At 31.0% G+C, this 23,927-nt stretch overlaps 4 protein-coding genes across 9 annotated transcripts; 2 read left to right on the top strand and 2 right to left on the bottom strand.

Moving 5' to 3' along the window:
- The first annotated feature begins 4,377 nt into the window (after positions 1-4,377).
- On the top strand, positions 4,378-7,939 carry LOC111290809 (uncharacterized). Of its 2 annotated transcripts, XM_089767443.1 has the most exons (3): positions 4,378-4,714; positions 4,813-5,013; positions 6,087-7,939. In XM_089767443.1, exons 1-3 carry the CDS (start codon positions 4,624-4,626, stop codon positions 7,799-7,801), a joined length of 2,007 nt encoding a protein of 668 aa, XP_089623569.1. In that variant the 5' UTR covers positions 4,378-4,623; the 3' UTR covers positions 7,802-7,939. The 2 variants fall into 2 exon arrangements, with proteins under 2 accessions (XP_089623569.1, XP_022738026.2); XM_022882291.2 differs by having other exon boundaries at positions 4,378-5,013.
- Positions 7,940-12,639: 4,700 nt separating this feature from the next.
- LOC111290641 (putative disease resistance protein At5g45440) lies at positions 12,640-14,313 on the bottom strand. The gene is made up of 2 exons (XM_022882040.2): positions 14,097-14,313; positions 12,640-14,001 (listed from the first exon to the last, which is right to left on the bottom strand). Exon 2 carries the CDS (start codon positions 13,936-13,938, stop codon positions 12,901-12,903), a length of 1,038 nt encoding a protein of 345 aa, XP_022737775.1. The 5' UTR covers positions 13,939-14,001; positions 14,097-14,313; the 3' UTR covers positions 12,640-12,900.
- Positions 14,314-14,712: 399 nt separating this feature from the next.
- On the top strand, positions 14,713-20,501 carry LOC111289660 (protein SENSITIVE TO UV 2-like). Of its 5 annotated transcripts, none has more exons than XM_089767428.1 (13): positions 14,713-15,124; positions 15,345-15,383; positions 15,606-15,721; positions 16,046-16,137; positions 16,377-16,552; positions 17,153-17,221; positions 17,662-17,744; positions 18,163-18,495; positions 18,580-18,686; positions 19,183-19,337; positions 19,521-19,717; positions 19,863-19,889; positions 20,038-20,501. In XM_089767428.1, exons 1-13 carry the CDS (start codon positions 14,747-14,749, stop codon positions 20,291-20,293), a joined length of 2,028 nt encoding a protein of 675 aa, XP_089623554.1. In that variant the 5' UTR covers positions 14,713-14,746; the 3' UTR covers positions 20,294-20,501. The 5 variants fall into 5 exon arrangements, with proteins under 5 accessions (XP_089623554.1, XP_089623552.1, XP_089623551.1 ...); XM_089767426.1 differs by having other exon boundaries at positions 16,239-16,552; positions 19,863-19,877; XM_089767425.1 differs by having other exon boundaries at positions 16,239-16,552.
- Positions 20,502-20,606: 105 nt separating this feature from the next.
- On the bottom strand, positions 20,607-23,688 carry LOC111289659 (disease resistance protein RPM1-like). The gene has a single exon (XM_022880895.2). The coding sequence runs from the start codon at positions 23,600-23,602 to the stop codon at positions 20,774-20,776; it is 2,829 nt and encodes a 942-aa protein (XP_022736630.2). The 5' UTR covers positions 23,603-23,688; the 3' UTR covers positions 20,607-20,773.
- Positions 23,689-23,927: the final 239 nt, after the last annotated feature.

Raw genomic sequence — 23,927 nt, 5'->3', positions numbered from 1 at the left:
ACTTAAACTTTTGTATTATGAACATATTTTAATCATTTGAGAACGTAAAACTAAAACTATGTGTTACACAAATAAATTTATAATTTTTATAATTATATTTATTTATTTATATCATGTAAATTTAAAAAATGAAAAATTTTCAATAATTAAATTAGAAAAAATTGCAAATAATGCTTGAAATTCCTAATTGATGAATTTTTTGAAAATCTTGTCAAAAGGTTTGGAAAGATTTTGAAAGTATTCTAATAAAAATATTTTATTTATTTTTAATAAAATATTTAGTTAAAAATTGGTAAAATAAAATATAAATGTAAATATAAATATAAATATATATTTTTCTATAAAATTTTAAATTAATATGACAATAAAACCTCTTTAAGAAAACAAATGAGATTTTTAAATACTTTTGAAATGAAAGAATTTTCTTGAAATTCTATCAAAATATCGAAGAAAACTTAAATTTTTTTTGAATATTTTAAATAATGAAATTTAATTTAAAATAAAAAACCATTTAGATAAGATTTTTTAGGATAATATAAGATTTATTGGTACTATCTTTGGATGGTTTTATGTTAGTGCTAATACCATTTTTAGATAGATACTATGAAAATATTAATACTGTCTTTAGATAAACGTTTTTAAACAGACATTATGAGAGTGCTATTACTTTCTTCACACCTAAATTAATAACAAAATATACAATAAGAGTGGAAACAACTCTCATTTGAAGGGCAATTCACAATTGAGCTAGTAAATTCTATTTGACAAATAGTTATTGGTTGATAAAAGAGTTTAATAAATTATTAGGTTTGGCATGTGTGTTTGGTTTTAATTGAATTGGGACATAGTGAGTTGGGTTTTAATAGGATTTGGAAAAAAGAATGCGGTATTTGTAATTGTGAATTTTTATAGGTTATGAGTTTTTACCATTTATTAGTTATAATCCAATAAAATAAAACAATAAAGATATAATAATGATAAATATAAATATAAAAAATTATAAAAATAAATATTAAATATTAAGTTACTTTTTTTCTTTCTCTTGTTTTAAATATTTTTATTAAAAAAGTTTATAATTTACTTAAAAATTAAAAATATTATAAATTTTGATGAAATAATTAATAAAAAATATAACACTCTTAACATAACATGAAAAATGTAATAATATATGAAATACTATATATATTTTTTAATTTTAATATTTTTATTATACTTTTATTTATTTTATTTAATTATTATTTTTATATTAAAATAATTAATCTACCCCCAACGTAGCAGGCACTAGTTCGAGTTTTGTATAATACTGTAAAACTTATAATTGATGTATCAATAATAACGTGACTTTCGAGGGAAGGAGTAAAGAGTATTATAAATTGACTAGGAAATAAGGAAGTTAGAATAAGAATAACTTCTAATTTTTGCACAATAATACCTTAACCCTTCTTTTCGATAAAAAGAATAAAATATTAGAATAACTCTTTTATTAGGCTATTCATTTAAGTTTGTAATATTCTTACTGTAACTCTAAGTATGTAATATATATATACATAGTAAATAATTTTTTTATAATATAAATTATTATTTTAGATTAATTAGAATTAATATATTTTTATTGAAATATATATATTAATATATATTTATAAAAAATTACCTTATACAAGATAAAAGTAAAAAAAAAATAGTTTAAAAAAATTTTAAATTTTTTTTTTAAAAGCTAGGGGTATAGAGATTACCTATATCCATCAAATACTCACAGAGATGAGAATGTAGAGAAATTTAAAATATTCGTTAAATATAAATACGTGAATAAATATAATATAAAAATTTGAAAATAATAATGAATAATATTTTATTCTATCCATACTTTATCCATTTACATCTCTAAAAAAAAATCACTCTCAATCTCAAAAACTAACAAAAGGAATAATTAAAAAAAGAAAGTGTCTTTATTTATTTTCTAAATGATTTATTGTGCTTCTCTTTATAAACAAACGTGCATTAAATTTTTTACAATGTAATGTTTTTCAAATCAAATTATTCAATTTAATTTCAATTAAATCAATGTCAGCTTTAGTTCATATATAATTTTTTTAAAAAATTTCTTGATAATAATGTTAATTAATACGTACTCCATTTAGTTTTTTTTTTTGTGTAAAAAATTCTTAACATGAAAGACAAAAAAAATTAACTTTTATGTAAAGACCAATTACTAAGATTAACAAAGTCAAGACACATATAATATTATATATATATAAATATATATATATATATATATATATTTATTGTGCGTGCTATTTAGACCCACAATCCATGTCAAGTAATAAAAGAAATGTTTTTCTTTTACGGGATGCCCATAGTTATTTTCTTTTAAAAAAAGCATAACTTTTACATATGTTATTAAAATTTTACAATTTATGTGACAATAATAAATTTTTGTGAGAACAAGATTTTATATTGTTTCTAATGTTTGTATAGGCTATATTCTTAGGAATATTTAATATCTCTTATAAGATTATCATGATAATTTAATTACATAAGTGATTTTATTATCAAAATAATTTTATTATTTTTAATTTGAAATCACTTTATTTGATTACAATCATTAATTTTAAAAAAAAAAAAATTATCATGTTTGATATTACTAAAATTTAAATATTATTTTATTTAAAAGTACGAAAATAATCATAAATATTATAATAGTTATGCAAGTTAATAATTTATATGTTGTTTAAAAATAATAATTTATAAAATATTAATAATATTTTATTTAATTAATCAATATATTTATTGATGATTAAACTAATTTTTATAATATAAATTATGTAAAAAACATTTGAATTAAAAAATAAAACTAATCTATTACAATTATAGCAAAAGAAAAATAAAACACTTATATTATGTATAAAACATTAAAAAAAGTAAGAAAATCTTACAAATTATTTTTCAAAATTATAAGAATGAATATTAATTTGATAATATAAAAATTATAATATAAAATAATTATAATTTTAAGAGTAACCAAATTTTTAATTCAATATTAAATGAATAATATTGACTATTGCTAATTTTATATATTAACTTTACTTCATTTATAAAAGTTTTTCATCTTTTTTGGATAGAAATTAGATCACTCTTAAAAATAATGATTTGGTTACTCTTAATGTTCTCATATCCCCGTTATATAAGATTACTAAGTGATCATCTCATACCAAATACTATCTTAATATATTTTGAATTAAAGACTACGTACTAATATTTTTTTGGATTTAAATATAAATTCCAATTATCTACAAAAATCTTAAAGAAACATTTAATTATCCCATAATTGACTTGAAAGGTTGGAAGCTAGAACAAGAATAACAAAATTTGGGTGGAAGAATAAAAATGACTTACAACCTTAACCATTCTTTTCCTTTTTTTGATAATAAAAAAAAAGAATACTTTTTTTTTATTAGGCAACTCAATTAAGTTTGTAATATTCTTACTGTAACTAGGGGTATAAATGATACATTAGTATTCGCAAGTTACTCGGGTTCGGTTCGAAAAAAATTCGAATTCGATTCGATTATTGTCGAGTCGAGCTCGAGTAGCTCGACTTATCAATCGAGCCGAATTCGAATATTTTTATATCTGACTCGAGTAGCTCGCGAGCCTAATCGAGCTTTTATATTTAAATATATTTTTATTACTTTAATTAATAAAATATTTCGAGTCCGAGTTCGAATTCGAATTCGAGCATGAATAATCGAACTTTTATCGAATATACGAATCGAACTTATTTTTACATATTAATCGAGCTTCATCGAGCGAGCTCGAATAACTCGAATTCGATCACGAATCGAACTCGAGCTTAAAAAATAAAACTCGATCGAGCTCGAACCGAGTATCGAGCTCTGAGTTGTGAGTCGAATTCGAACTCAAGCTTCTCACTATTCGGTTCGACTCGACTCGTTTACATCCCTAACTGTAACTCAAAGATTTTGCGAGTCACCTTAGAAGAATCACTCTCAATATAAAAAATCTAACAAAAAGAATTAAAAAACTGTGAAAATTATCTTTAAGCTATATTTTTCGTAATGATTTGTTGTGCTTCTTTTTAGAAACAATTATTATTATTATTAAAATTTTTACAAAGCAATGTTTCACTCAAAATATATATTAATTTTAATTGAATTAACATTTTTAAAATTCTTTTTATAATATTTGTAATATTTAATAGTTTAGTATCAAAATATGTATAACTACTATATATTATGAGAAAGTCCAAAATAATAAATATCACGGAAGGAATATATAAATTAATAAATACTTTTCTTAACGTGAAAGTTTGGTAACTCCAAATATTCTTATAAAAGAGATGAGCCAGATCGAGTTTCTATCTGAGAACCTTTCTTCCATATCTCACATTCTTTCATTGATTTGCTCACTTCTTCTCTTCAACCATGTCCTCATCTAATTCTAAAGATGGTTCAGTACCGTCGCAAAATGACCCTGCTCAACCCTTCACCATTCAGGAGATTATTCAAAGCTTATCCAAGCTGCTTAATCGTCTCTCCGAGGAAAGAGACAAGATTCTTAACGGCACTAAGGAGAAAGTAACCACGGATTCGCCTGATCAGGGGGATGGCAAGAAGGACAGAGATGATGAAAACAAAAAAGAGGGTGACCAAATGGATATGCATAATCAGCTTGATAAAGTATGCAAAGAACTCAAGTATGTGATTGGTGAATTTAATAAACTCAAAGATTTTAAAGATAATCTTTCCGGACTACTCAAAACCCTTAAAGACAATGTTGATGACATCCTAGCAGATCTATCTCACGCCTCAACTGAGTCGGTAAAGAAGCTGATTGAACGGAATCTTAGAGTGCTGAGAAGCAACATCACAAAAGTGAAAGTTCAGATCCCTTTACAGCGTCGCGTTTCTTCTGGTTCTGAGGCACGTGGGTATTTACAAACCAGGGCTGTTGGCAAAGAACTCGGTTCCCTGCCTAATCCATATGAAGCACATGGTAATGTTATGTATTATTCATTAATTATATAATCAGACGTAATTAACATTAAAGTTACGATATTATAATTAAAATAATATTTAAAATTACAATACGATCATGATATTATCTGAGATTCGTTTTTTAATTAGTGAGTCTTTTATATATAAATAGTATTTTATGTATTCTTTCTTATGAATTAAAATATTATAAGTTATTTTTCTATAAATATATGCTATCATGGTCGAATTAAGTATTTTTTGTGTTTTATTTTTTTTTTTTACCTTTTATCTTACTCATTTTTACTCACACAAAGGTTCTTATTTAAAACTTAACATAATATTAGAGACAAGTTGTTTCACGAGCCTCCTTGTTTAGTTTATGTCTAAAACCAGACTTTTTTTCTATGTTAGCTCCTGAACTTGTTATGTGCTCTGTCACGATATCTCTAAATCTACTGCTTATTACACCACATCGGTTCCTAAACATAGTATGTGTTTCATCACGACATCTACTAATCTGCTATTTGTTTTTGCTATACCAACTCTTAAACTCGTCATGTGTTCCGCCATACCATCTTTGAATCTTGCTACACGTTACACCATGTTAGTCCCTAACTTGCTAAGTGTTTTGTAACTTGAGCGATTTTGGCTTCCTGATTTCATTTTTTTATCTTTGTTTCTATTAGTTTTATTTCAAAAAAAAAAAGAATTTCTTAATTGTTTTCAAGATTTAATTAACAAATTCAAGTTAACATCTACAATATTACTTTGAATTTGAAGGATTGTTAAATGTAATATTTTATAATATTTTAAAATTATGCGATTAAAATTAATATTATAAGTTATAACATTATAATTAAAATAATATTTAAAATTACATTATCGTATAAAATTCTTTCTTTAATTAATTAATGAGAATCATCTATATATATAAATTAGGGGTTTTATATATTTTCATTTAAATTAGAATATTAATAATACACCTTGGAGTCATTCTATCAGGGTAAACCATCATGACCGAATTACTTATTTTTTGTTATTTATTTCACACCTTTTCTTTCTAAGTAAATATTCTTATTTAAAACTCAACAGAAATATTTGAGAGCGGGTCTTTTCTCAAAGAATTTCGAGACCATTATCGGGATCTTGCTAAAAGGGACAAGCTGTGTTTGTTGTGTTTCGCAATTTTCCCAGAGAACGCAGAGGTTAAGAAGAGGCTTCTACGATTTTGGTGGGATGGGGAAATGTTAACACCATCTCCAGTTTCAGGTACAGGGGAAAGGTCAACACCGTCTCCAAATTCAGATGCAGGGGAAAGCTCAACACCATCTCCAGATTCACATACAAAGTGTTTTGTAAATAAAACTCTTGACAAATTTGTAAAGATGGGATTCATTGAGCCTGTTACTAAGAGAAGCAGATCGCAGACTACCAGCTACAAGATGCATCCGATTATTCGTTCTTTCATCGTCAAGCGTGCTAAGGAGGCTAACTTCTTTGATTACGACCTCAAGGGAGAACCTACCATGGAAATTTCAGAAAGCAAAAAGTCATGTTTGGTAAAATCTGAAAATACTTCTTGGTTCTCAAGGAATCCACTTTCAAAGCCTGATCCAACGGGGGAGAAACTAAGACAGGAAAAAGAGAAAATAATGAAAAATTTGGAAGTGCTGCAAACGTTATTCAATGTCAGTAAGCAATTTCCTGATTTGCCGGAGGAGCTGTTTTCCAAGATGAGAAACATAGGCGTTCTTTATTTAGGAAGATGGGAGAGCACAGCTGAGCACCATATCGAAGTGGAAAACACGAATTTTTTAACAGGGTTGAAAAATTTGAAGAAGTTAAGGTTTTTTAGTCTTCAAGGAATCTCCGGAATCTCGAAGCTCGAAAATTTTCTTTGCCAGCTCAACAAATTGAGAATCTTAGATCTCAGAGCATGTCACAATCTGGAGGAACTACCAAAGGGGATTGGTTCACTCAAGAAGCTGATTTACTTGGATTTATCTGAGTGCTATTTGCTAGACAAAATTCCCAAACAACTATCTCAACTCTCACAACTCGAAGTCCTTAAGGGCTTCGTAATTAGCAAAAATAGCTCATGCACTCTTGGCAGCTTGACAGCATTACCAAATCTGAAGAAACTCAGCATCAACGTGAACGACAAGGATTTCTCAATAAAAAAAGAGGAGGCAAATTTCTTAAAGTTTGAGGCGCTTGAGAAATTGAAAATAGCATGGGGAGCGATGGAAAGGGGAGCAAAGCGGACAAGTGGAAACGAGGTGAATAATGAAACAAAAGCCACGCGAAGAGACAAAGGTGAAAAGAAAGGTAATGGAAATCCCAAGAGCAATGCAGACAAAAGTACAGACCGCAAAAAGCAAGAAAGTGAAGCATCAAAATCAAGGGCCGTAATGAAAGTTCAGAATCTAAAAATACAATGGGGAGCCTGCGGAAAAGGATCGCCAACAAAACCTGACAACAAAAAAGATGCAACAAGTCAGAAGCTAGTAAAACTGGACCTCGAATGTTTTCCAGAAAGAGAACTACCAACGTGGCTGGACCCGGAGAAGCTGACAAGCCTAAAGCGTCTCTACATTAGAGGAGGAGCACTCAGTAACCTGGGTGCTAACGAGAAAAAGGGGGAGGTGGAGAGTTTGCGTTTGAAGTACTTAACCAATATAAAGATCAACTGGAAAGAACTTCAAAAACAATTTCCAAAACTCAATCATTTGGAGAAAGTCCAATGCCCTCAAATCACCTTCTGCCCATGCGATGCAAGCGGAGTGTGGAAATTGAAGCAACCTTGAAAAAATTGCAGTTGAAAATTTCAAGAAGTTGCCAGACAGGGATGGCATCATGAATTCTTATTTATTATTGTTGTTTTATGAATTAATACTATCTCAATACTCAAAATTCATTAATTTTATTTTTATATTTGCTTTTTTTCTTTGGACATTTGATATATATGTAGTGTGGTGCGTGTACATATATATATACACTTATATATTAAACTATCCTTTAAGAGATTAGTTGTTTGAAACCTGTTAATCTTATAGTCTGGTGATTAATGCTGGCAGATTGAATATTTAAAAAAAAATTCCATAAAAATAACTAAAAAATAAAAATCTCAATAACATCAATAAAAATATATACTTATCTATTAAAACTATCCCTAAAAGATTAGCTGCTTAACTTCTGTAAATATTATAAATATACTATTTTACCTATTAATTAGTATGGATATTACAATGAATTAATGAAGATTCTAGGATACAATTGACAATTAGGTGATTAATGTTGGCACATTGAATATTTAAAAAACAAACAAACAAGCAAATTTGTCTACCTAAATATTTTATAATTAAAATAAGATAAATTACTTAATACATTGATACTGAAGTTTTTTAACTCTACAAACGAGATTAAAATAGTAACACATATCCCATTTATTTAAATATATAAGGATCATGTGTTATAATTTTAATTTCATATACGGAGTTAAAAAATTTTACTATGATAATTTCTCTTAAAAAAATAAAAAATTTTATATTAAATATTAACTATTAAATAATAAAATTGCATTCTCGGCTAAATTTAGGTTTTGACTTTTGACTCAAAAATTTAAGTCAACACCAAAAAAGAATTTGTCTTGGAATGTAAATAGAAAAACAAAAAGAGATAAGTTAATATCCAATTAAGATTTTTTTATTTTTTCCAATAGTGATCAAGTCCAATGGATAAATGCTCAATTTTTTTTTTTAAAAGAGAGTTAGCTCATTTTAAAAGTATATTTTTTATTTTTTATTTTATTTGATTATTATTTATTATGTTTCATTGGATCTTATAATTTAAATTAATAATTTATTAAATTTACTAAACAAAAGTGGAAATTAACAAAAAAATAACCATAATAAAATTATTGTTGAAAATTCCTTAACAATAAAATTTTTTAAAAAAATTTGTAGGGACATTTTTCAAAAAGAAATTGAAATGAGGAATAATACAGTGGGGAAAGGCCTAAGAATTGTTCCTTAACACATTAGTCAATTTTAAAATATTAATAAAGAGAAATATAAAAAAAGTAAAAACGAAAAATATTAAATAAGATGAAATATACAAAAAAAAAAAAAGACAATGATACAGATGACGTAATACAATTTAAAAAAAAATGCAAATGACAACTTTTTTTAAATAAAAATTATTAAATTAAGAGATATTTAGAAAATTCCATCCATGTAACGAATTTAAAAATATTTTATTTTTATTAAATAAAATCGACAAATATCAACGTGGGAAATAAAAAGATAATAAAAAATACAATAAATACAAATTATAAAAATAATATATTTAAATTTCAAATGCTAATTATGATCATTATATTTTATTTAATATTATATTATTCTAATTAATTGTTGCTATATAAATATTGATCTCGTGCGAAACAGGGCTTTTACACTAGTGTAGAGAAATTAACATTATTGTCATGCCTCCAAGTATCAAATGAGTTCATTAAAGGGCTGTGAAAGAATTGCTGTAGAATGCCATACACAAACAATTAATAACGTGCGATGGGTTTGATTTTACAAATGCAATGAAGCCTTAGAAATAAAAGCTAACAAAGTGATTTTTTTTTTTGCTCAAATATAACAATCAAATTCGTGTAGAAATTAAAATAATTAAAATTATATGAAAACATATATATATATATATATATATATAACTGAATGAAATAACAGTCTCTCCATGGGGTAAAGACTTTTTTGTTAAATATATTATTGACTTTTGTTTTTTGATTAATTAATTAGTAAAAGACTCTACTATTTGTATCAAATATATATATATATATATATTTATTTGGATGGATAATAGAGCAATTAACTAAGTAAATGGTCTCAGCATACTGTTTGCAGCTCAACATATAATTAATTTAAAGGAACAGAGGCAGATCCATGCCTAAATGCAAGGGCATTTATGAACAAATCAAAAATTTAAACACTTTTTTCTTGACAGAATTGGTCAATTTTGTTGAATAATTCTTTAATTACACATATTGATAATGATATATTTGATAATATTAGTAATTATGCAATTGTGTTTTTTTTTTTAAGATATGAGAATTCATCATAGATAATTGTAATAATATATTAGTATATTATTTCAAATTTTTAGTTATAATTTTAGTTAAAATAATAAAAAAAATTGAATTTTATCAATTTATTTAGATAAATCATTAACTTGATTGCACTTAATTAAACCATTAATGTTTACTTTGGTCTAAATAAGTTCTCAAACTTTAATTTGTATTCAAATAAATCCTTAATCTTTAATTTATTCTTAAATAAGTCCTTAATATAAATTAATTTTTTGTTTGAAATAAAAATTTATTTGAATACAAATAAAAAAAAGACTTGTTTCAATATAATAAAAGTATATGTACATATTTAAATAAAATAAGAAAATTAAAAAAATTAATATTTTAATTATAATTTTTATGTATATTATAAATGAACATTTTCAAAAAAATATTGAATTCATCACTATAAATGAATAATAAAATAATTGAGTAAATCCGACAACCAAGTCAAATTTTCTTTTTAATTTATCTTTTCTCAATTTATCTTTTTGTTCTTTCTTATACATTCTTTATTTTCTTTTCTTTTATTTCTTCTTCACTTTTTTTTTTTCATTTTTAAACTTTCCTTTTTATTCTTTCACTTTTTTTTTCATTTGTTATGTTTCTTTATTCTTTTAACTTGTCTTCACTCTTTCTTTACTTTTTCTTAATTTATTCCTTCCTTCAAACTTGTGTTTAGTATATCTTTTTATCATGCTTATTTTTTTTACATTTGAAATATTATATTTTATAATTAATATCTTTTTATATTTTTCTTTTCTATACCTTCCAATTCTTCACTCTATTTTTAATTATTTACATTTTTTCCTTTTCTCTTACCTAATACCTTTTCTTCATGATCAATCATTCTTTTATTCCTTTAATTTTCTTCTTCCTACATATATTTTACTTCATGACTTTTTATTTTTCTTCCTTCATTCTTTTACTTATCAATATACAAAAAACTATCTACATCATAGTTTTTTTTACTATTTTTTTCAGTTGTCATTATCATATTGTTTTTCTTTGTCATTTACTCTCTTTCCTCTTTTCTTTATTCTTAATTTTCTTTAATTTCAATTTTTTCAATTTTCATTTCTTTTATTTTCATCCTATCACTCTTTATTGCCTTTTTTTTTCCTTTTTTTTTTTTAAACTTTCTCTATTTTTCTAATTTCTTCACTTTTCTTTAAAATTTCATTTTTTATTTTCCTTTTTCTTTTTCTTCTACTCTATATCTTTCATTTTCCATTCCTTTGTTCTTCATTCTTAATTCTTTTCCTTTCCTTATTCTCTTTCTTTTTCATTATTAACCTTTCCTTTACTCTATTCCATTTTCTTTTTTACCCTTCCTCTTCACTTATCCTTTATCCTTTTTACACCTTTATTTCCCAATCTTTCTTTTCTTTTAGTGTTTTATTCTTGCCTTTTATTCTTTTGTTTTTTTTCTTATTTCTTGTATTCTCTATAGATGTGTTTGACATTCAAGTTTATGATATAATAATATAAGATGATATTATGAATATGATTAGATTAAATAATGTCATCATATTTTATATTTAATATGTGCAAAAATAGAGATAAAATAATTTATTAATTGATCAAAATTATCTTTCTTCAAAGTTTATATAATTTAAATTATTAATATAATTTTTAAGGGTATAATAAGATATATAAGTTCAATCTTATGAATTAAAAATAATCCTCTCTAGATTAAATCATCCTATACTAAGAGGATAATTAATCTTCCTTATAACCTTATCTTTTTTTTTAGATACAAGCTAGATATAATAGAAGATAATTATCATTCTATCATATCTATCATCTTATACACCAAACATGATCTATATATCTTACTTTTTGATTTGTTTCTTCTTTATCCATTATATTTATTTTTTTTCTCTCTTAATTCTTGCTTTAATTATTTATTTATTTTTGGTGTATTACTATGAGAAATTGAGAATAAATAACCTATATATATAATGTAGAAATGTAATCCTAGTGTGCAAAGTGATTATATCATGAGTCAATTTTTTTCTTTAATGTTTTGGAATGTACATAAGAAAACAAGATCTTAAAATGAAGAACATGCATAAAAGGATTAAAGGAACAAATTATTTATTTGAATTATAATAAAAATTTGTATTATTTGAAAACTTTAAACATTTTTGATAAATTCGACATATCATTCATGAATTTCGCTATAACTTTATATTGTAATAATTAATATACAATACTATAACATTTTATAAGTTACCATTTGTAATAGCCATATATAATCCTTTTTTTTTTCTCAAATTTCAATGTTATTTGAAATGGTACATTTCCCCATAAAATCAATTAAATAAATAATCCTAATTGAAGGCAAATGATCATGAAAATGAAGTAAAATGATGGAGGACATTAGCTCATTAATTTTTTCATTTTCTATATAAACTTAATATCCTTTTCATATGTACAACATTCCAAAAAAAAAAAACAGTATTTTAAGCTTTTAATTGCAAAATACAAATCATCTTCAGGCTGATTAAGTGATGCAATACTTCTTTTATTGTCAATAAGAAAATCCATTACAGCTAGAAATTAAGTTCTGAAAATATATATGGGATGAAACCCCCAAACTCCAATACATAAAGATAAAATCGTAAAAATAGAGCAACTCTTTGCGTAATAAAAAAGAGAAATTTCTTAGAAAAAATATAAAATATTGTTATGCATATGTAGTGATATTCAATTGGCTAACACCATTTAGCCTTCTTTTGAACTTGTAGATGCTTCAATCGAACTATATTTTTAAGTTGTAGTTGCTTCACCAGAACCGTCCTTTGGAGCTGCAGATGCTTGCTTTAAACCATCATTTTGTAACATTTGTTCCTCGTGAAGATGATTGATTTCTCTCATGATTCTCGCAGCCAGAGGAAAACCTCCACACTTCTTCTTCAGTTCCTCTTTTACTTCTTTCATAACTTCTAGTCGAGTCGAATCCTTTTCTCCTTTTGAATCATCTGGGTCCCGGTATATACCCCAGCAGCAATCTGGATCTGAAAGGGGCAGCAAACGATGCAAGTTTTGCTCCTCAACCATCTTCTTTATTGCCTCCTGATTCCTACTTGAGACAATGACCGCTCCTCCAGACCCTTTCGGGAATCCATGTCCATCTCTAAGACAAGATTCTAGTTTTTCATAGTACTCCTCCTTGTTTCGTACATCATCAAACACAATCAGAAACCTCTTCCCTTTCAGTTTCAGGTGAAGAGAGTAAAGCAACCCAGGAAGTTTATGATCATTAGAAATGGACTCGATGATTTCTTCTTCAACTCCAAGATGTTCCAGCATTCTTTTTACAACATCCTCCATTGATTTGAGCTCTTCGGACATGGATATCCAAATCCTTGGAACAAATCGTTGCTTCACTTCTTCTTCATTGAAAATTAAGCGACATAGTGTTGTTTTCCCAACACCAAGCACCCCGACAACGCCAATTAGCTTGATCGAATCTTGGCTTTTTTCATTGAGAAGCAACATTTTCAATGACTTCTCGTCATAATCGAAACCCTGAACCTCAGATTGTTCCACTGGCTCATAAATCTTCTCTAGAAATTGTTTCTTTTTTTCATCTGTAGTGAGTCCAAGACCTGGATCCGATTCTTCTTGGATCCCATCTCCCCCATAATTTTTAATAGAATGGTCCGCAGAACCTGAAGTAGTGATCTTAGGACACAAGGACTTAATCGTTTCCTGGATGTACGATGGGGATGATTCCTCATCATCTTTAGGCAAAGTCTTCAGAAACTCGTCATACAAAATCTCTTTTTTGCTACTCGAACTCATGATGATACTTTAGAAGCTCTAGGATATGTAACTTTTGTCGATTTTTGACCGTCGGAAGGATTGCTGCCCAAAAATCAGATTATTGTAAGAGAGGATAGTTAGATTAATATAAGCTAAAATTATGAACAAATCAATTATGTTTGCATATAAATGTTTACCTGTACAAAATTCAACAAATTTTCATTGGAAAGCAGAGATTGCAAGGAGCAGTCCCATCAACATATCTTATGCAAATACCAGTAACCCAAATTAAGGTGGAAAATGAGATTGCGATGAAGAGCAAAAGGGCCAAAGGAAAGAATAACAATAGAATGCGGGAAGAGAATAGGAATTCAATTTCTTTGGGTGGTTAGAAGCTTATGGGTTGATTGGATATATATACAAGAGAAAAGCGAATAAAGTGAATGCAAAACACAAAATAATTGCATAAAAAAAAATATAAAAATTAAAAATGGATTAAAGGAGAGGAAAAGTAACACGCTGTCTTGTTGAGTGAATTAAACACTTTAGACCCCTATAGTACAATTTTTTTAAGAGAGAGAAAAAAGATTAAAATTCGAACATTAATCTTAATATCTTTTTTAAATTTATTTTAATCACTGAATCAAGCAGCCGATAATTTTTATAGTACAATTACACCGTTTGGATTTGATTAATCAGAGTAATGAGTAATTGGATTGGACCATCGATCACCTAGTTAAACAACGGTAGGCCCAACTCCGAAATAAACACCAGATCACTAGTTAAATAGCTCAGTCAATACAGTCACCATGCACCCAAACACAGAGCAAGAAAAAAAAAAAAAGGTATGAGCGAAGAAAATTTGGAAGAATGGGACGCGAGTTTCCTGGAGGAACTTATACAAGTTGAAGAACTCGCTCTTTCTTGTTCTTCTGTTAACCAAAACAACCCTCCTTCTTCCTCCTATTTACCGCCTTTGCTACCGCCACCACCACCACCTCCACCACCACCATCGTCACATCATCAACACCTACATTTTGCGCCGCCATCTCGCACTGATTCCCTCAGTTACTCGCCTCCCAGAGAACTCTCCCAGAGAACCGCCGATTTCGGTGGCGCCTTGAATTCCAATGGCGTTTTTCCTAAATGCGCTACTCCTTCGACTCCTGTGCGGCTAGTTCGCGGTTCTGGTAACGCTAAGGATCTCGAGATTGAGCGCTTAAAGGTTAGGGTTTTACGCTCTCATACTCTGAGTTCTCGTTAAGTTATTTTCTTCAATTAAAAAAAAGAAAGAAGTCAGTTATTAAGGATTCTTGAAATAGTCGATAAATTGATGCTTTTACAGATTTTGACTTAGATATTTAAAACAAAAATAAAAAAGATTTTTAGAAATATTACCAATATAAGATAAAATTTGATTGAAATGTTGTGAATTATCATTGCAGAAGGAGCTGGGACGCGTTTCAAAGCAGCTAGCGGACCTCGTACGCGTATTTCATTGTTAATATTTTGAGTGAATATGATCCGAATTTGTGTGTGTGCCTAATATCATAAATCTGAAAGCAACTGTTACAAGACTGATGAAATAAAGTATTGGTGGAAATTGTTTTCTGCTAAAACCTAAATTGTTTGGGATTGGGCCTTAGGGAGACCATTTAGTTGAATAATTTTTGCATGATATAAGTGTTTCTTTTTTATCCATTTAGGAACAAGAGTGTTCACAGCTTAAGAAGGAAAGAAACAAGGAGGATCAGCTTGCATTTGTCGATTCAAAGAATGAGGTGAACGTTGCTAATTTTCATGGGTCGAGGATTGCAAACTTGTGAGTAGATCATTTTTGTCTCTCTTACTCTCCCTTTTTCACATGCACACATGGACCATGTGAGGAGCTAAATGTCGAAGTTAGAAGTTTAGAACATTGTTCTTCTCTTGATTCTCTTCTGCAGTTCATATGTAATAATTCTAAATGTAGAGACAACTAAAATGTTGGTTAAAATCCAGTTTTCTTAACTCTTGCTGTTGTCATTTGAGTATCATTCTGTGCAATTTAAGTTGAAATAAGGTGATCGACTATGTATTATTATCTTACGTTGTACATCCCATCATATTTGTTGGAGATTTTGAATGAAATTGGTCTCAATGACAGAGAACGTGGAATCCCCGTTGCAGCTTATCATGAGGTTATACAAGAATTTCCAAATGCAAAAGCTTTTGATGATCAGGTTGGCCTGAATACAGGTGAGAAGTGAATTGGACACTATGTTTGAAATTGTCTGATCTGCCTTACCAATTTAGTTCTTAACAGTTTTTGTGATGCCCCTTTTCCTTGTCTTTGGTAGCCAAGTCAAGCTGTAAGGAAATTGGAGTTCAGACAGATCTAAGTGCTTGTCTTGATCTTTCTAATAAGTTGCATGGCATTTGGGATTTGCCAAGTGACCAAAAGTTGGGAAGAAATCTGATAGCCAAGTTGTTTGCAGTTTGTTCCACAGATATTGATGTCCTGTTTGGGTTCATTAATATGAGCTCACCTTCCAAAACAATGGAACCACTGGTATTTAAGAGCTCTTTCGAAAAGGCTTTGCAGAGCTCTGTGCATCCTGTTCTTAGTTCTGAAGCTGCAAAAGTATCTTGTTTCTACTCTTCTCTGACTAAGGTGCTGCCTAATCTTATTGTTTCAATACCTGCTGAAACATGATATGGCTTAGTACTGTGTTCTATCATCTTGTTCACAAAAGTATGAGACATCAGCCATTGAAAACTGTTTCTCTTATGAGAGATTTATCATGATATGTGAACTCCAAACTATCTGTGCCTTCACCCTACTAAACCCCCTCTCCTGTCCCCATAGACAAAAAGAAAGTTACACCACGAAAAAGGCGCAGCCTAGCACATGAGGCTTTTAAATTGCCAGGTCTGGGGAGTAGGGAGGGTCAAATATAAGCTGCCTTACTCTTGATTTGAAAGTGGACTGTTTTTGCAACTTGAAACCATGTGGCCTCCAGTTCTAGGTCACGACAACCTGACTTTTGTGTCAAGGCTCATACTCAAATTCCAATCTTAAAAAATGACTCATTTAACTTCTGAAAGATAACTTACGACTGTACTTGGATAGTTTTCTTCATTAAAGTCCGCAGCTCCTTGCTTCATATTGTAGACGTATGTCTTGACTATATTTGATTTATGACCTATATTTAGAGCTAATTGGTATGCAGTTAATAGTTTCTTTACTGTTTGATTTAATTCTGTATTGCAGATCAGTAGTGGAATGTTGCAATTGGAGGCTCTATTTGAGTCGTTGTTTGATCTCTGTAGTGTTGAAAATGTGAGTTGCAAATTTCTTATTTGAACTTTGATGTGAGCATATATGGCTTCATAAATCTTTAATTTCAATTGTTGAAGCAATGGGCTGTTAACTTTTTTTACTTTTAACTTTTTTCACCTAAGAAGGTAGGATTAGTTAGATGGCAATGTATCACAATATTCACCTTTTGGAAATTGCTGCAAGAAATTCTCTAGTGTCAATGACATTATATAGCAATAGGTAGCTACTTAAAGGGCACTATGCTCTCCCTCAACACCTCCTCTCTCCAAACTCAGAAAGGATGAAGAAAAACTACTTGATTGTGCCCTGTAAAAGGATCTCACTATCTCAGATGTTTGTTACCTTTCATTTTGTGTGTGTGTGTGTGTTATCATTTTATTTCAAATTATGAAGTATTACTCTTTTATAGCAATTCCTGAGGATCATCCTTTTTGATACAGGCGGTTATTGCTTATAGATCTCTCCATATACTACATGTCTTGTTGAAGCATCTTTTGACTTTTGAAAGGAATTCCGAAGCAAGGTATAGCTAGTATTCGTGTGTTGTTTCCTTTTTTACTTTTTAACTTGAAGGTTGGTTATGTGTTCTTGTTAAACCTCGATATTGGATGTGCTGTAGTTCATCTATTTTCCTTTTTTTTGGCCTCTAGAGATCATCTTTTTTAATATGTTTTGTTCTGAAATTAAATAGGAGTTCCTGTTTCATCTTATTTGCTTTTCTGTATTAATGGTGCTCAGAATTGTTTCCCTTTGCCCTCCCTCTAATGTCTTCTGTCAGTATGCTTTATTAGGCTTTGCCTTATACTTTTCATTTCTATTATCTGTCGTATGGTTTTCATTATGCTGGAGATGCATTATGCTTTACTAAAGGTAGACCAACTGTTGACCTATATTGTGTGCTTATGAACTTTGATTTGATCTTTCCAGTGCACTCTACTCAGGGAAAATTTCTTGGTTGAGCGTCATCACTCTGGGAGCGGCATTGATGATATATCTGGATATGAAATCCGAGGACAGGTTTGCGTTAGCATGGATGGTAATCATGCAAGTTGCATTCAAATTGGAGTAAAACCTTCTGAAGCAGAAACTCTGTGCAAGAAAGGACATTGCGGTACAGGCTCTACATTGCTGTTTTCCTGTATAAACTGGATTCATCTCTTTGAATTGATGCATCTAATTGCGGTGAAGAGTAGTGAAGAATGTGTAAGATTGGAAGCAGTCTCAATTATGAATGTGATTCTGATGAGAAGTGATGCTTACACAGAGAGAGAAAAGTAAGCACATATGATCTCCTTTTTTGCAAATATCTATCTTGAGACGCTACTTTTATTTTCTAAATGCTATTTTACATGAGCTAGGTTTGGCCTCATTCAAGTGTTTGTAAGCATTTCACAACTGCTGAAAAAGGAAGCTGGATTGCTTGTTCGAAAGGGGGCTGTGCACACTCTCTACCTGCTTTTAAATTGTAAGTGAATGCTTGTTCCTTCTGCCTCTTATTTCCTCTTTCTTTCATTGCACAGGAAAATGTAACATATTCTTGTACTCAATACTTACAAGATTGATCACACATACTTGTTTTCTACTTTACAATCACATGTTGCTTTAGGGATGGCAATATCTTAAATGTTGAAGTCAGCATATTGTTGCTGATATCCAGATGGCTATCAGGCCTTTCCAATAAAACATTCTATCAACACTTTTTGGTACAACAGGAAAGCAATACAGCTTGAACCAAAGATCCCCATCTGAATCTCCTTTCCCCAACTGCCTGAACTAAGCTCTCTTTCCCTGTACTTAATGTATTCTTTGCTGGCCTTCTGTCAGGGCTGGTCTTCTGGTTTTTAATGCCAGTGATACAAATGTCTTTTCTGAATATAGTATTATGTTAGTAAAATCTGAAGCAAACTACATTTCATCACTGCGTCTGTTCCCTATGGCTTATGGTTCTTTGTTGGATGAAGGTCCTAAATTGGTGGTCACATTCTGCTCTGGTTGTACAATGGCAGAAAGTGCTGATGCTGCTAATGATGAGGAAAACACTGCTGCTTTCCAAGGATTCACTATGATTCTTGAGGGGTTGGCTGGCTGTATAGCTTGCTGTGGAACTAGTTTACAAGTAGGTTGCAACTAAAGAAACTTCATTCTTGATTTATTCGATTATTTAATGCATTATTGGTATTGCAAAAAGTTGTAATGTTAAGATTATCCAAGGTTTTCGAAGAGACTATTGACTCATTTTCTTAGCTGATGCTTGTTATGGAATATATTCTGTCTTTATATAATGCAACTAACTTTCCAGGCCTTGGAACTTCGCAAAAATGCTATCACCTTACTGGCTTTTGTGGCCTCATCTGGAAAATCCGGCTTTGAAATACTAGTGAATCACAAGCTAGCTAGAGAAGCAAATTTTCTTACACTGATTTTGCAGCTATTGGTGTCTGAAATAGACTTAGAATCAGCCGTCTGTACTGAGTCTGATGAAACCTTTAGAGCAAGGTAAGTGATGGCTCTGGATGTGTGTGCGCCTGATGGCTGATGTTATTTTCATTGTTTTATGATGCTTGGCTTAGCATGCCGCATTCAATGCGTGTTTACATTTTCCCAAACTCTAATGACGCTTCTGTTGCGTTGACTCTTATAGGGAAGCAATGGCTTGGTCAGTTACAAGTTAAGCCCTTTGTTTTTCATTAAAAATATGAAAAATTTTCCCCAATTTTGAGCCGCTCTTATTAACTCTGTGTCATCAATTCTGTCAATGTTTGATGTTCTACTTTTAAACCATGTCTGCTCATCTTATAGGTGCTTTCTGTTTGCAGGACGTTATTGATACGGGAGGTGCTGATATTACTCAATAGAGTTGTTTCCAACCCAGCACACTCTGCCACTGTCTTGAGATTGTTAACCAACAGCAGGGATATGGTCAGTTTAACCCTTGATGTTGCAAACAGGTTGTCCAGAAAAGAACAGAAACTAAGGCAGTCTGACAGCATAACTAAGCAGATAAGAGAATCTGAAATTGTTGAATTGGGTCGAATATTCAAGAGAAGGGTTTCTACTTTTCTAGGAGAGTAACTGGCTGGTGCAATGAAAAATATAATCTATAAATTGTCTAATATATAACTGCTTTCCAATTATGGCCTTTTCTCAGAGAGAGAGAAACGGTTTTGGCGGTGGATGGAAACTGAAACGTGAGGTCTCTAGATTGGGTGTCATCCAGAAAATTTTGGCAATATTTTTTATGTAATTAACGCTGGAACAATTTTTAAGCACAATTAGCTGACTCTTTGCTTCACACAAGTTGCATAAACCAGCCCCATTATTGTCATCAATTTTCCATCTTGGGACTGGTTTCAGACTTTCAGTGCATCATACCGTGCAAGAGCAATAAATATAATTTTACTGATACAATTGGCAAAGTCAAAGCGGTAAAAACAATTTATGCCCAACAAATTTAGATAAAAAAAAAAAAAAGAAAGAAAGAAATAGTAAGTATTACAAATAGGCTTAAAACGTAGACAATTTATACAATTGGTAAAGCTAAAGTGTTAAAAATCATTTAAAACGAGTTTGAAGGATTTGGCTACTAATGACTGTGTTATGCTCTCTTTCATCTATGGAATAGACCTCCCATTCTCCGTTTCTCCAGTAGGTATAATAAACTTCTGGAATGTTTGCAACTTTTGAATAATCTCCACCTTGTGCATCAGGACGAAGGGTCATAATCAATTCCTCAGGCATATCAAAAAATTCAAGCACTTTTAACTTGTCCAGATATTCAATCCCTAATGGCACCCTTTCCAGCAATTTACAACGTTGGATACTAAGCTTTTCAAGAGAAGGCATTGCACCTTTTTCCACTTCTATGCATTTGAGTCCTTCAAATTTATCTATACCTAAATGTTTAAGCTTCTCAAAACCGCCAGCCTTAAACCGTAAAGTGTTTCCTTCAGTAGCTTGCAGCAGTTCAAGATGTATAAGATTGGGCAAGTTTTGAAGAGATTCAAGTGCATCATCTGGCAGTCTACTCCATTTTAGATATACAACCGCCAGGCTTTCAAGAGATGGTATCCAGTCTGGCAACTTTTCTAATCGCCCATACAAGTATAGCCTTTGAAGTACTTGAGGAGGAGAAGAAACATATTGCAGATCAATGAACTCTTCCTTCACTGATGAAACGATAGACAATGCATGAAGGTTGATCAGCTTCTCAATGGATGAGCACAAAAGCTTTCCATCTTCTTTTCTCAAGTTTGTAATGCCTAGTCTGCGAAGTTGCGTCAATTTTCCTAGCTCTATAATGAGAGCATTATCATGGTTTACCTCCATAAAACAGAGTTTTTGAAGGGATTGTAGAGCTCCTATACCTGGCAAAGCCTGAAAACCGTATTTGGAGTGAAAACGTGAATATGAGATAAACTCGTAACGGTATACCAGAAGATGACGAAGTCTTCGGAGCTTTAGGATCTCAACAGGCAATTCAGTAACTTGGGAATGTTTTAGGTCCAATGTCTCCAAGTCCTGAAGCTTCCTTATCGAGCTTGGAATTGTCCTGATGTTGGTATCTCTCAAGCTAAGATACCTTAAAAGTCTCAAGTTAATAACTTCCTCCGGGAATGTCTGTATAGGTGCAGCTCGCAAATCTAACACTTTTAGCAGCCTACAACCATTAGGAAACAATGTATCTTTTGGTGGACAGAAAAGTGGATCGCCCATCCCAAAAATAAGCAAGGAGCGTAGATGAGAAACATTCTTATTTTGCTGTGCATTTGGGAATGTGTTGTGTATTGCCAGGCGTCGAACCATGTCAGACGATGTTGCATTTTGCTCTTTAGCTACTGCAACAAAGTTCTGATCCCTAGCATTTGAAATGATGATTTCTCGCAGAAGGTCGTGAATGCGACATGTTTTGACCCTACCATCATTCGCTGTTCCGGCTATTTGTACCATGCTTCTATTCAGGAGCTCATTAAGATAGTCGTCTGCAACTTCTTCTTGTGTCTTTCCTTCTTTGGCTTCAACAAACCCTTCTGCAATCCACAATCTAATCAGTCTCATACTCTCAATGGGATGGTACTCGGGGAAGAGGCTTAAATACAAGAAACAAGATTTCAAGTGGTATGGCAAATCATTAAAACTCAGCAAAAGCACTTCTTTGAAATTGATGAGTTTGCTATTATCGTCAATTTCAGCACCAAGGCTGCGGTAAACAGTCTCCCATTCAGCAACTATACGTCTTTTTGTAGCCAAAACACCACTGATAGCTACAATTGCAAGTGGCAGCCCCTCACACTTCTCCAAAATACGTCTAGAATGTTTCTCCAATTCAGGAGGACATGAGTTCTGCCGAAAACATTTCTTACAGAAAAGAATCCAGGACTCATCCGGAGATAAGGGCTCTACGTTGAAGACCTTATCTCCAGATTCTATGCAAGACGTAGATGCTACTTCAGAATTACGCGTTGTGAGCAACACACGACTGCCACGACCATTGTTAGCTAATGCGTGACTGACCACTTCCCATTCATTCATGTGCCACACATCATCTAAAACAACCAAATACCTCCTTTGCTGCAGGAAGTCCTTGAGTACCATTTTCAGAAAAACCGCATCCATGTCATCCACACCTTGAGGAACTGGCTTCCTGATTGCATCAAAGAGTTGCCGTACCATCTTTCTTAGGAGCTTCTCTATCTTGAAAGGATGAGAAATAGTAATCCAAACATGTACTGCAAAATGTTTCTTCACATTTGCATTGTCATAGACTTGCTTCACCAAGGTAGTTTTTCCAGACCCTCCCATGCCAACCACTGAAATAACCTTGCGCCCGGGGTTTCCCTCAACCAACCATTTGATCAGTTGATCTTTGGGCTCGTCAATGCCTACCAAGTCAACTCTGTCTAGAAGGAGGGCATCCCCTCTTCTGTCCAGCCATGGATTAACTGTACCAGTGGAGCTTGGGCCTTGCTCATTTGCACCATTGTTGTCAAAGTGTGGACGCCTGGCAGATATGTTGCTCATTCTGGATTTGATGCCTTGTATTTTAGAAGCAATCCGGTGCTGAGCTTTCAAATTTTTTGTAAAGCAGCAAACATTATGTAGAAAAGCATCAATCCCATGCCTATGATCATTGACAAGGTCAAGCTTGTATTCATCCAGGATATCTTCAGTGTCGTAAGCGACCTCCCTTACTTGCTGAACCCATACCTTGAGTTCTTGGTTACTCTCACCCACAGAGTCTGCAACTCTCAGGACTGCCTTCAGGCTCTGCAACTCATTCTTGATGTACTCTAAATCCTCTGGAATCCCTTGCAAAAGCTCCACCTCTGTCTGCAGAAAAGATGAGAGTTTTTCAAGAAGAAAGGATACCGCAATTTCGGCCATCGTCTATTTCTATCGATTAGTTTTTGCAGCTTCGAAAAATAAAAATAAGGTATCAGTGTATCGTTAACCGGTGGTTTTTGAGTTCAAAGCCCCGTCATATTTATAGGAGTAGTTTGGCATCTGGCTTTTTCACGTCTGTACGCGTTTTGCACTGAAATCATCATTTGGTGGCGACTTTTCCACCAAAGGAAAAATTTTTTATACTTATTCAAACATATTGGCATTCTTGGAACTTTAGTTTTAATGTACCGATTCCAGACGCTACTGCCAATTTCATGGCAGATACTGAGAAATAGTTACGCATTAACGCTATAGCCATTTGCTT

Source organism: Durio zibethinus, chromosome 11 (assembly GCF_047325235.1).
Source record: "Durio zibethinus cultivar Kanyao isolate XHJ-2024 chromosome 11, ASM4732523v1, whole genome shotgun sequence".
In the NCBI taxonomy this organism is placed as follows: Eukaryota; Viridiplantae; Streptophyta; class Magnoliopsida; order Malvales; family Malvaceae; genus Durio; species Durio zibethinus.
The sequence above is the reverse complement of the archived record's forward strand: the minus strand, read 5'-3'. Positions and strand labels throughout refer to the sequence as shown.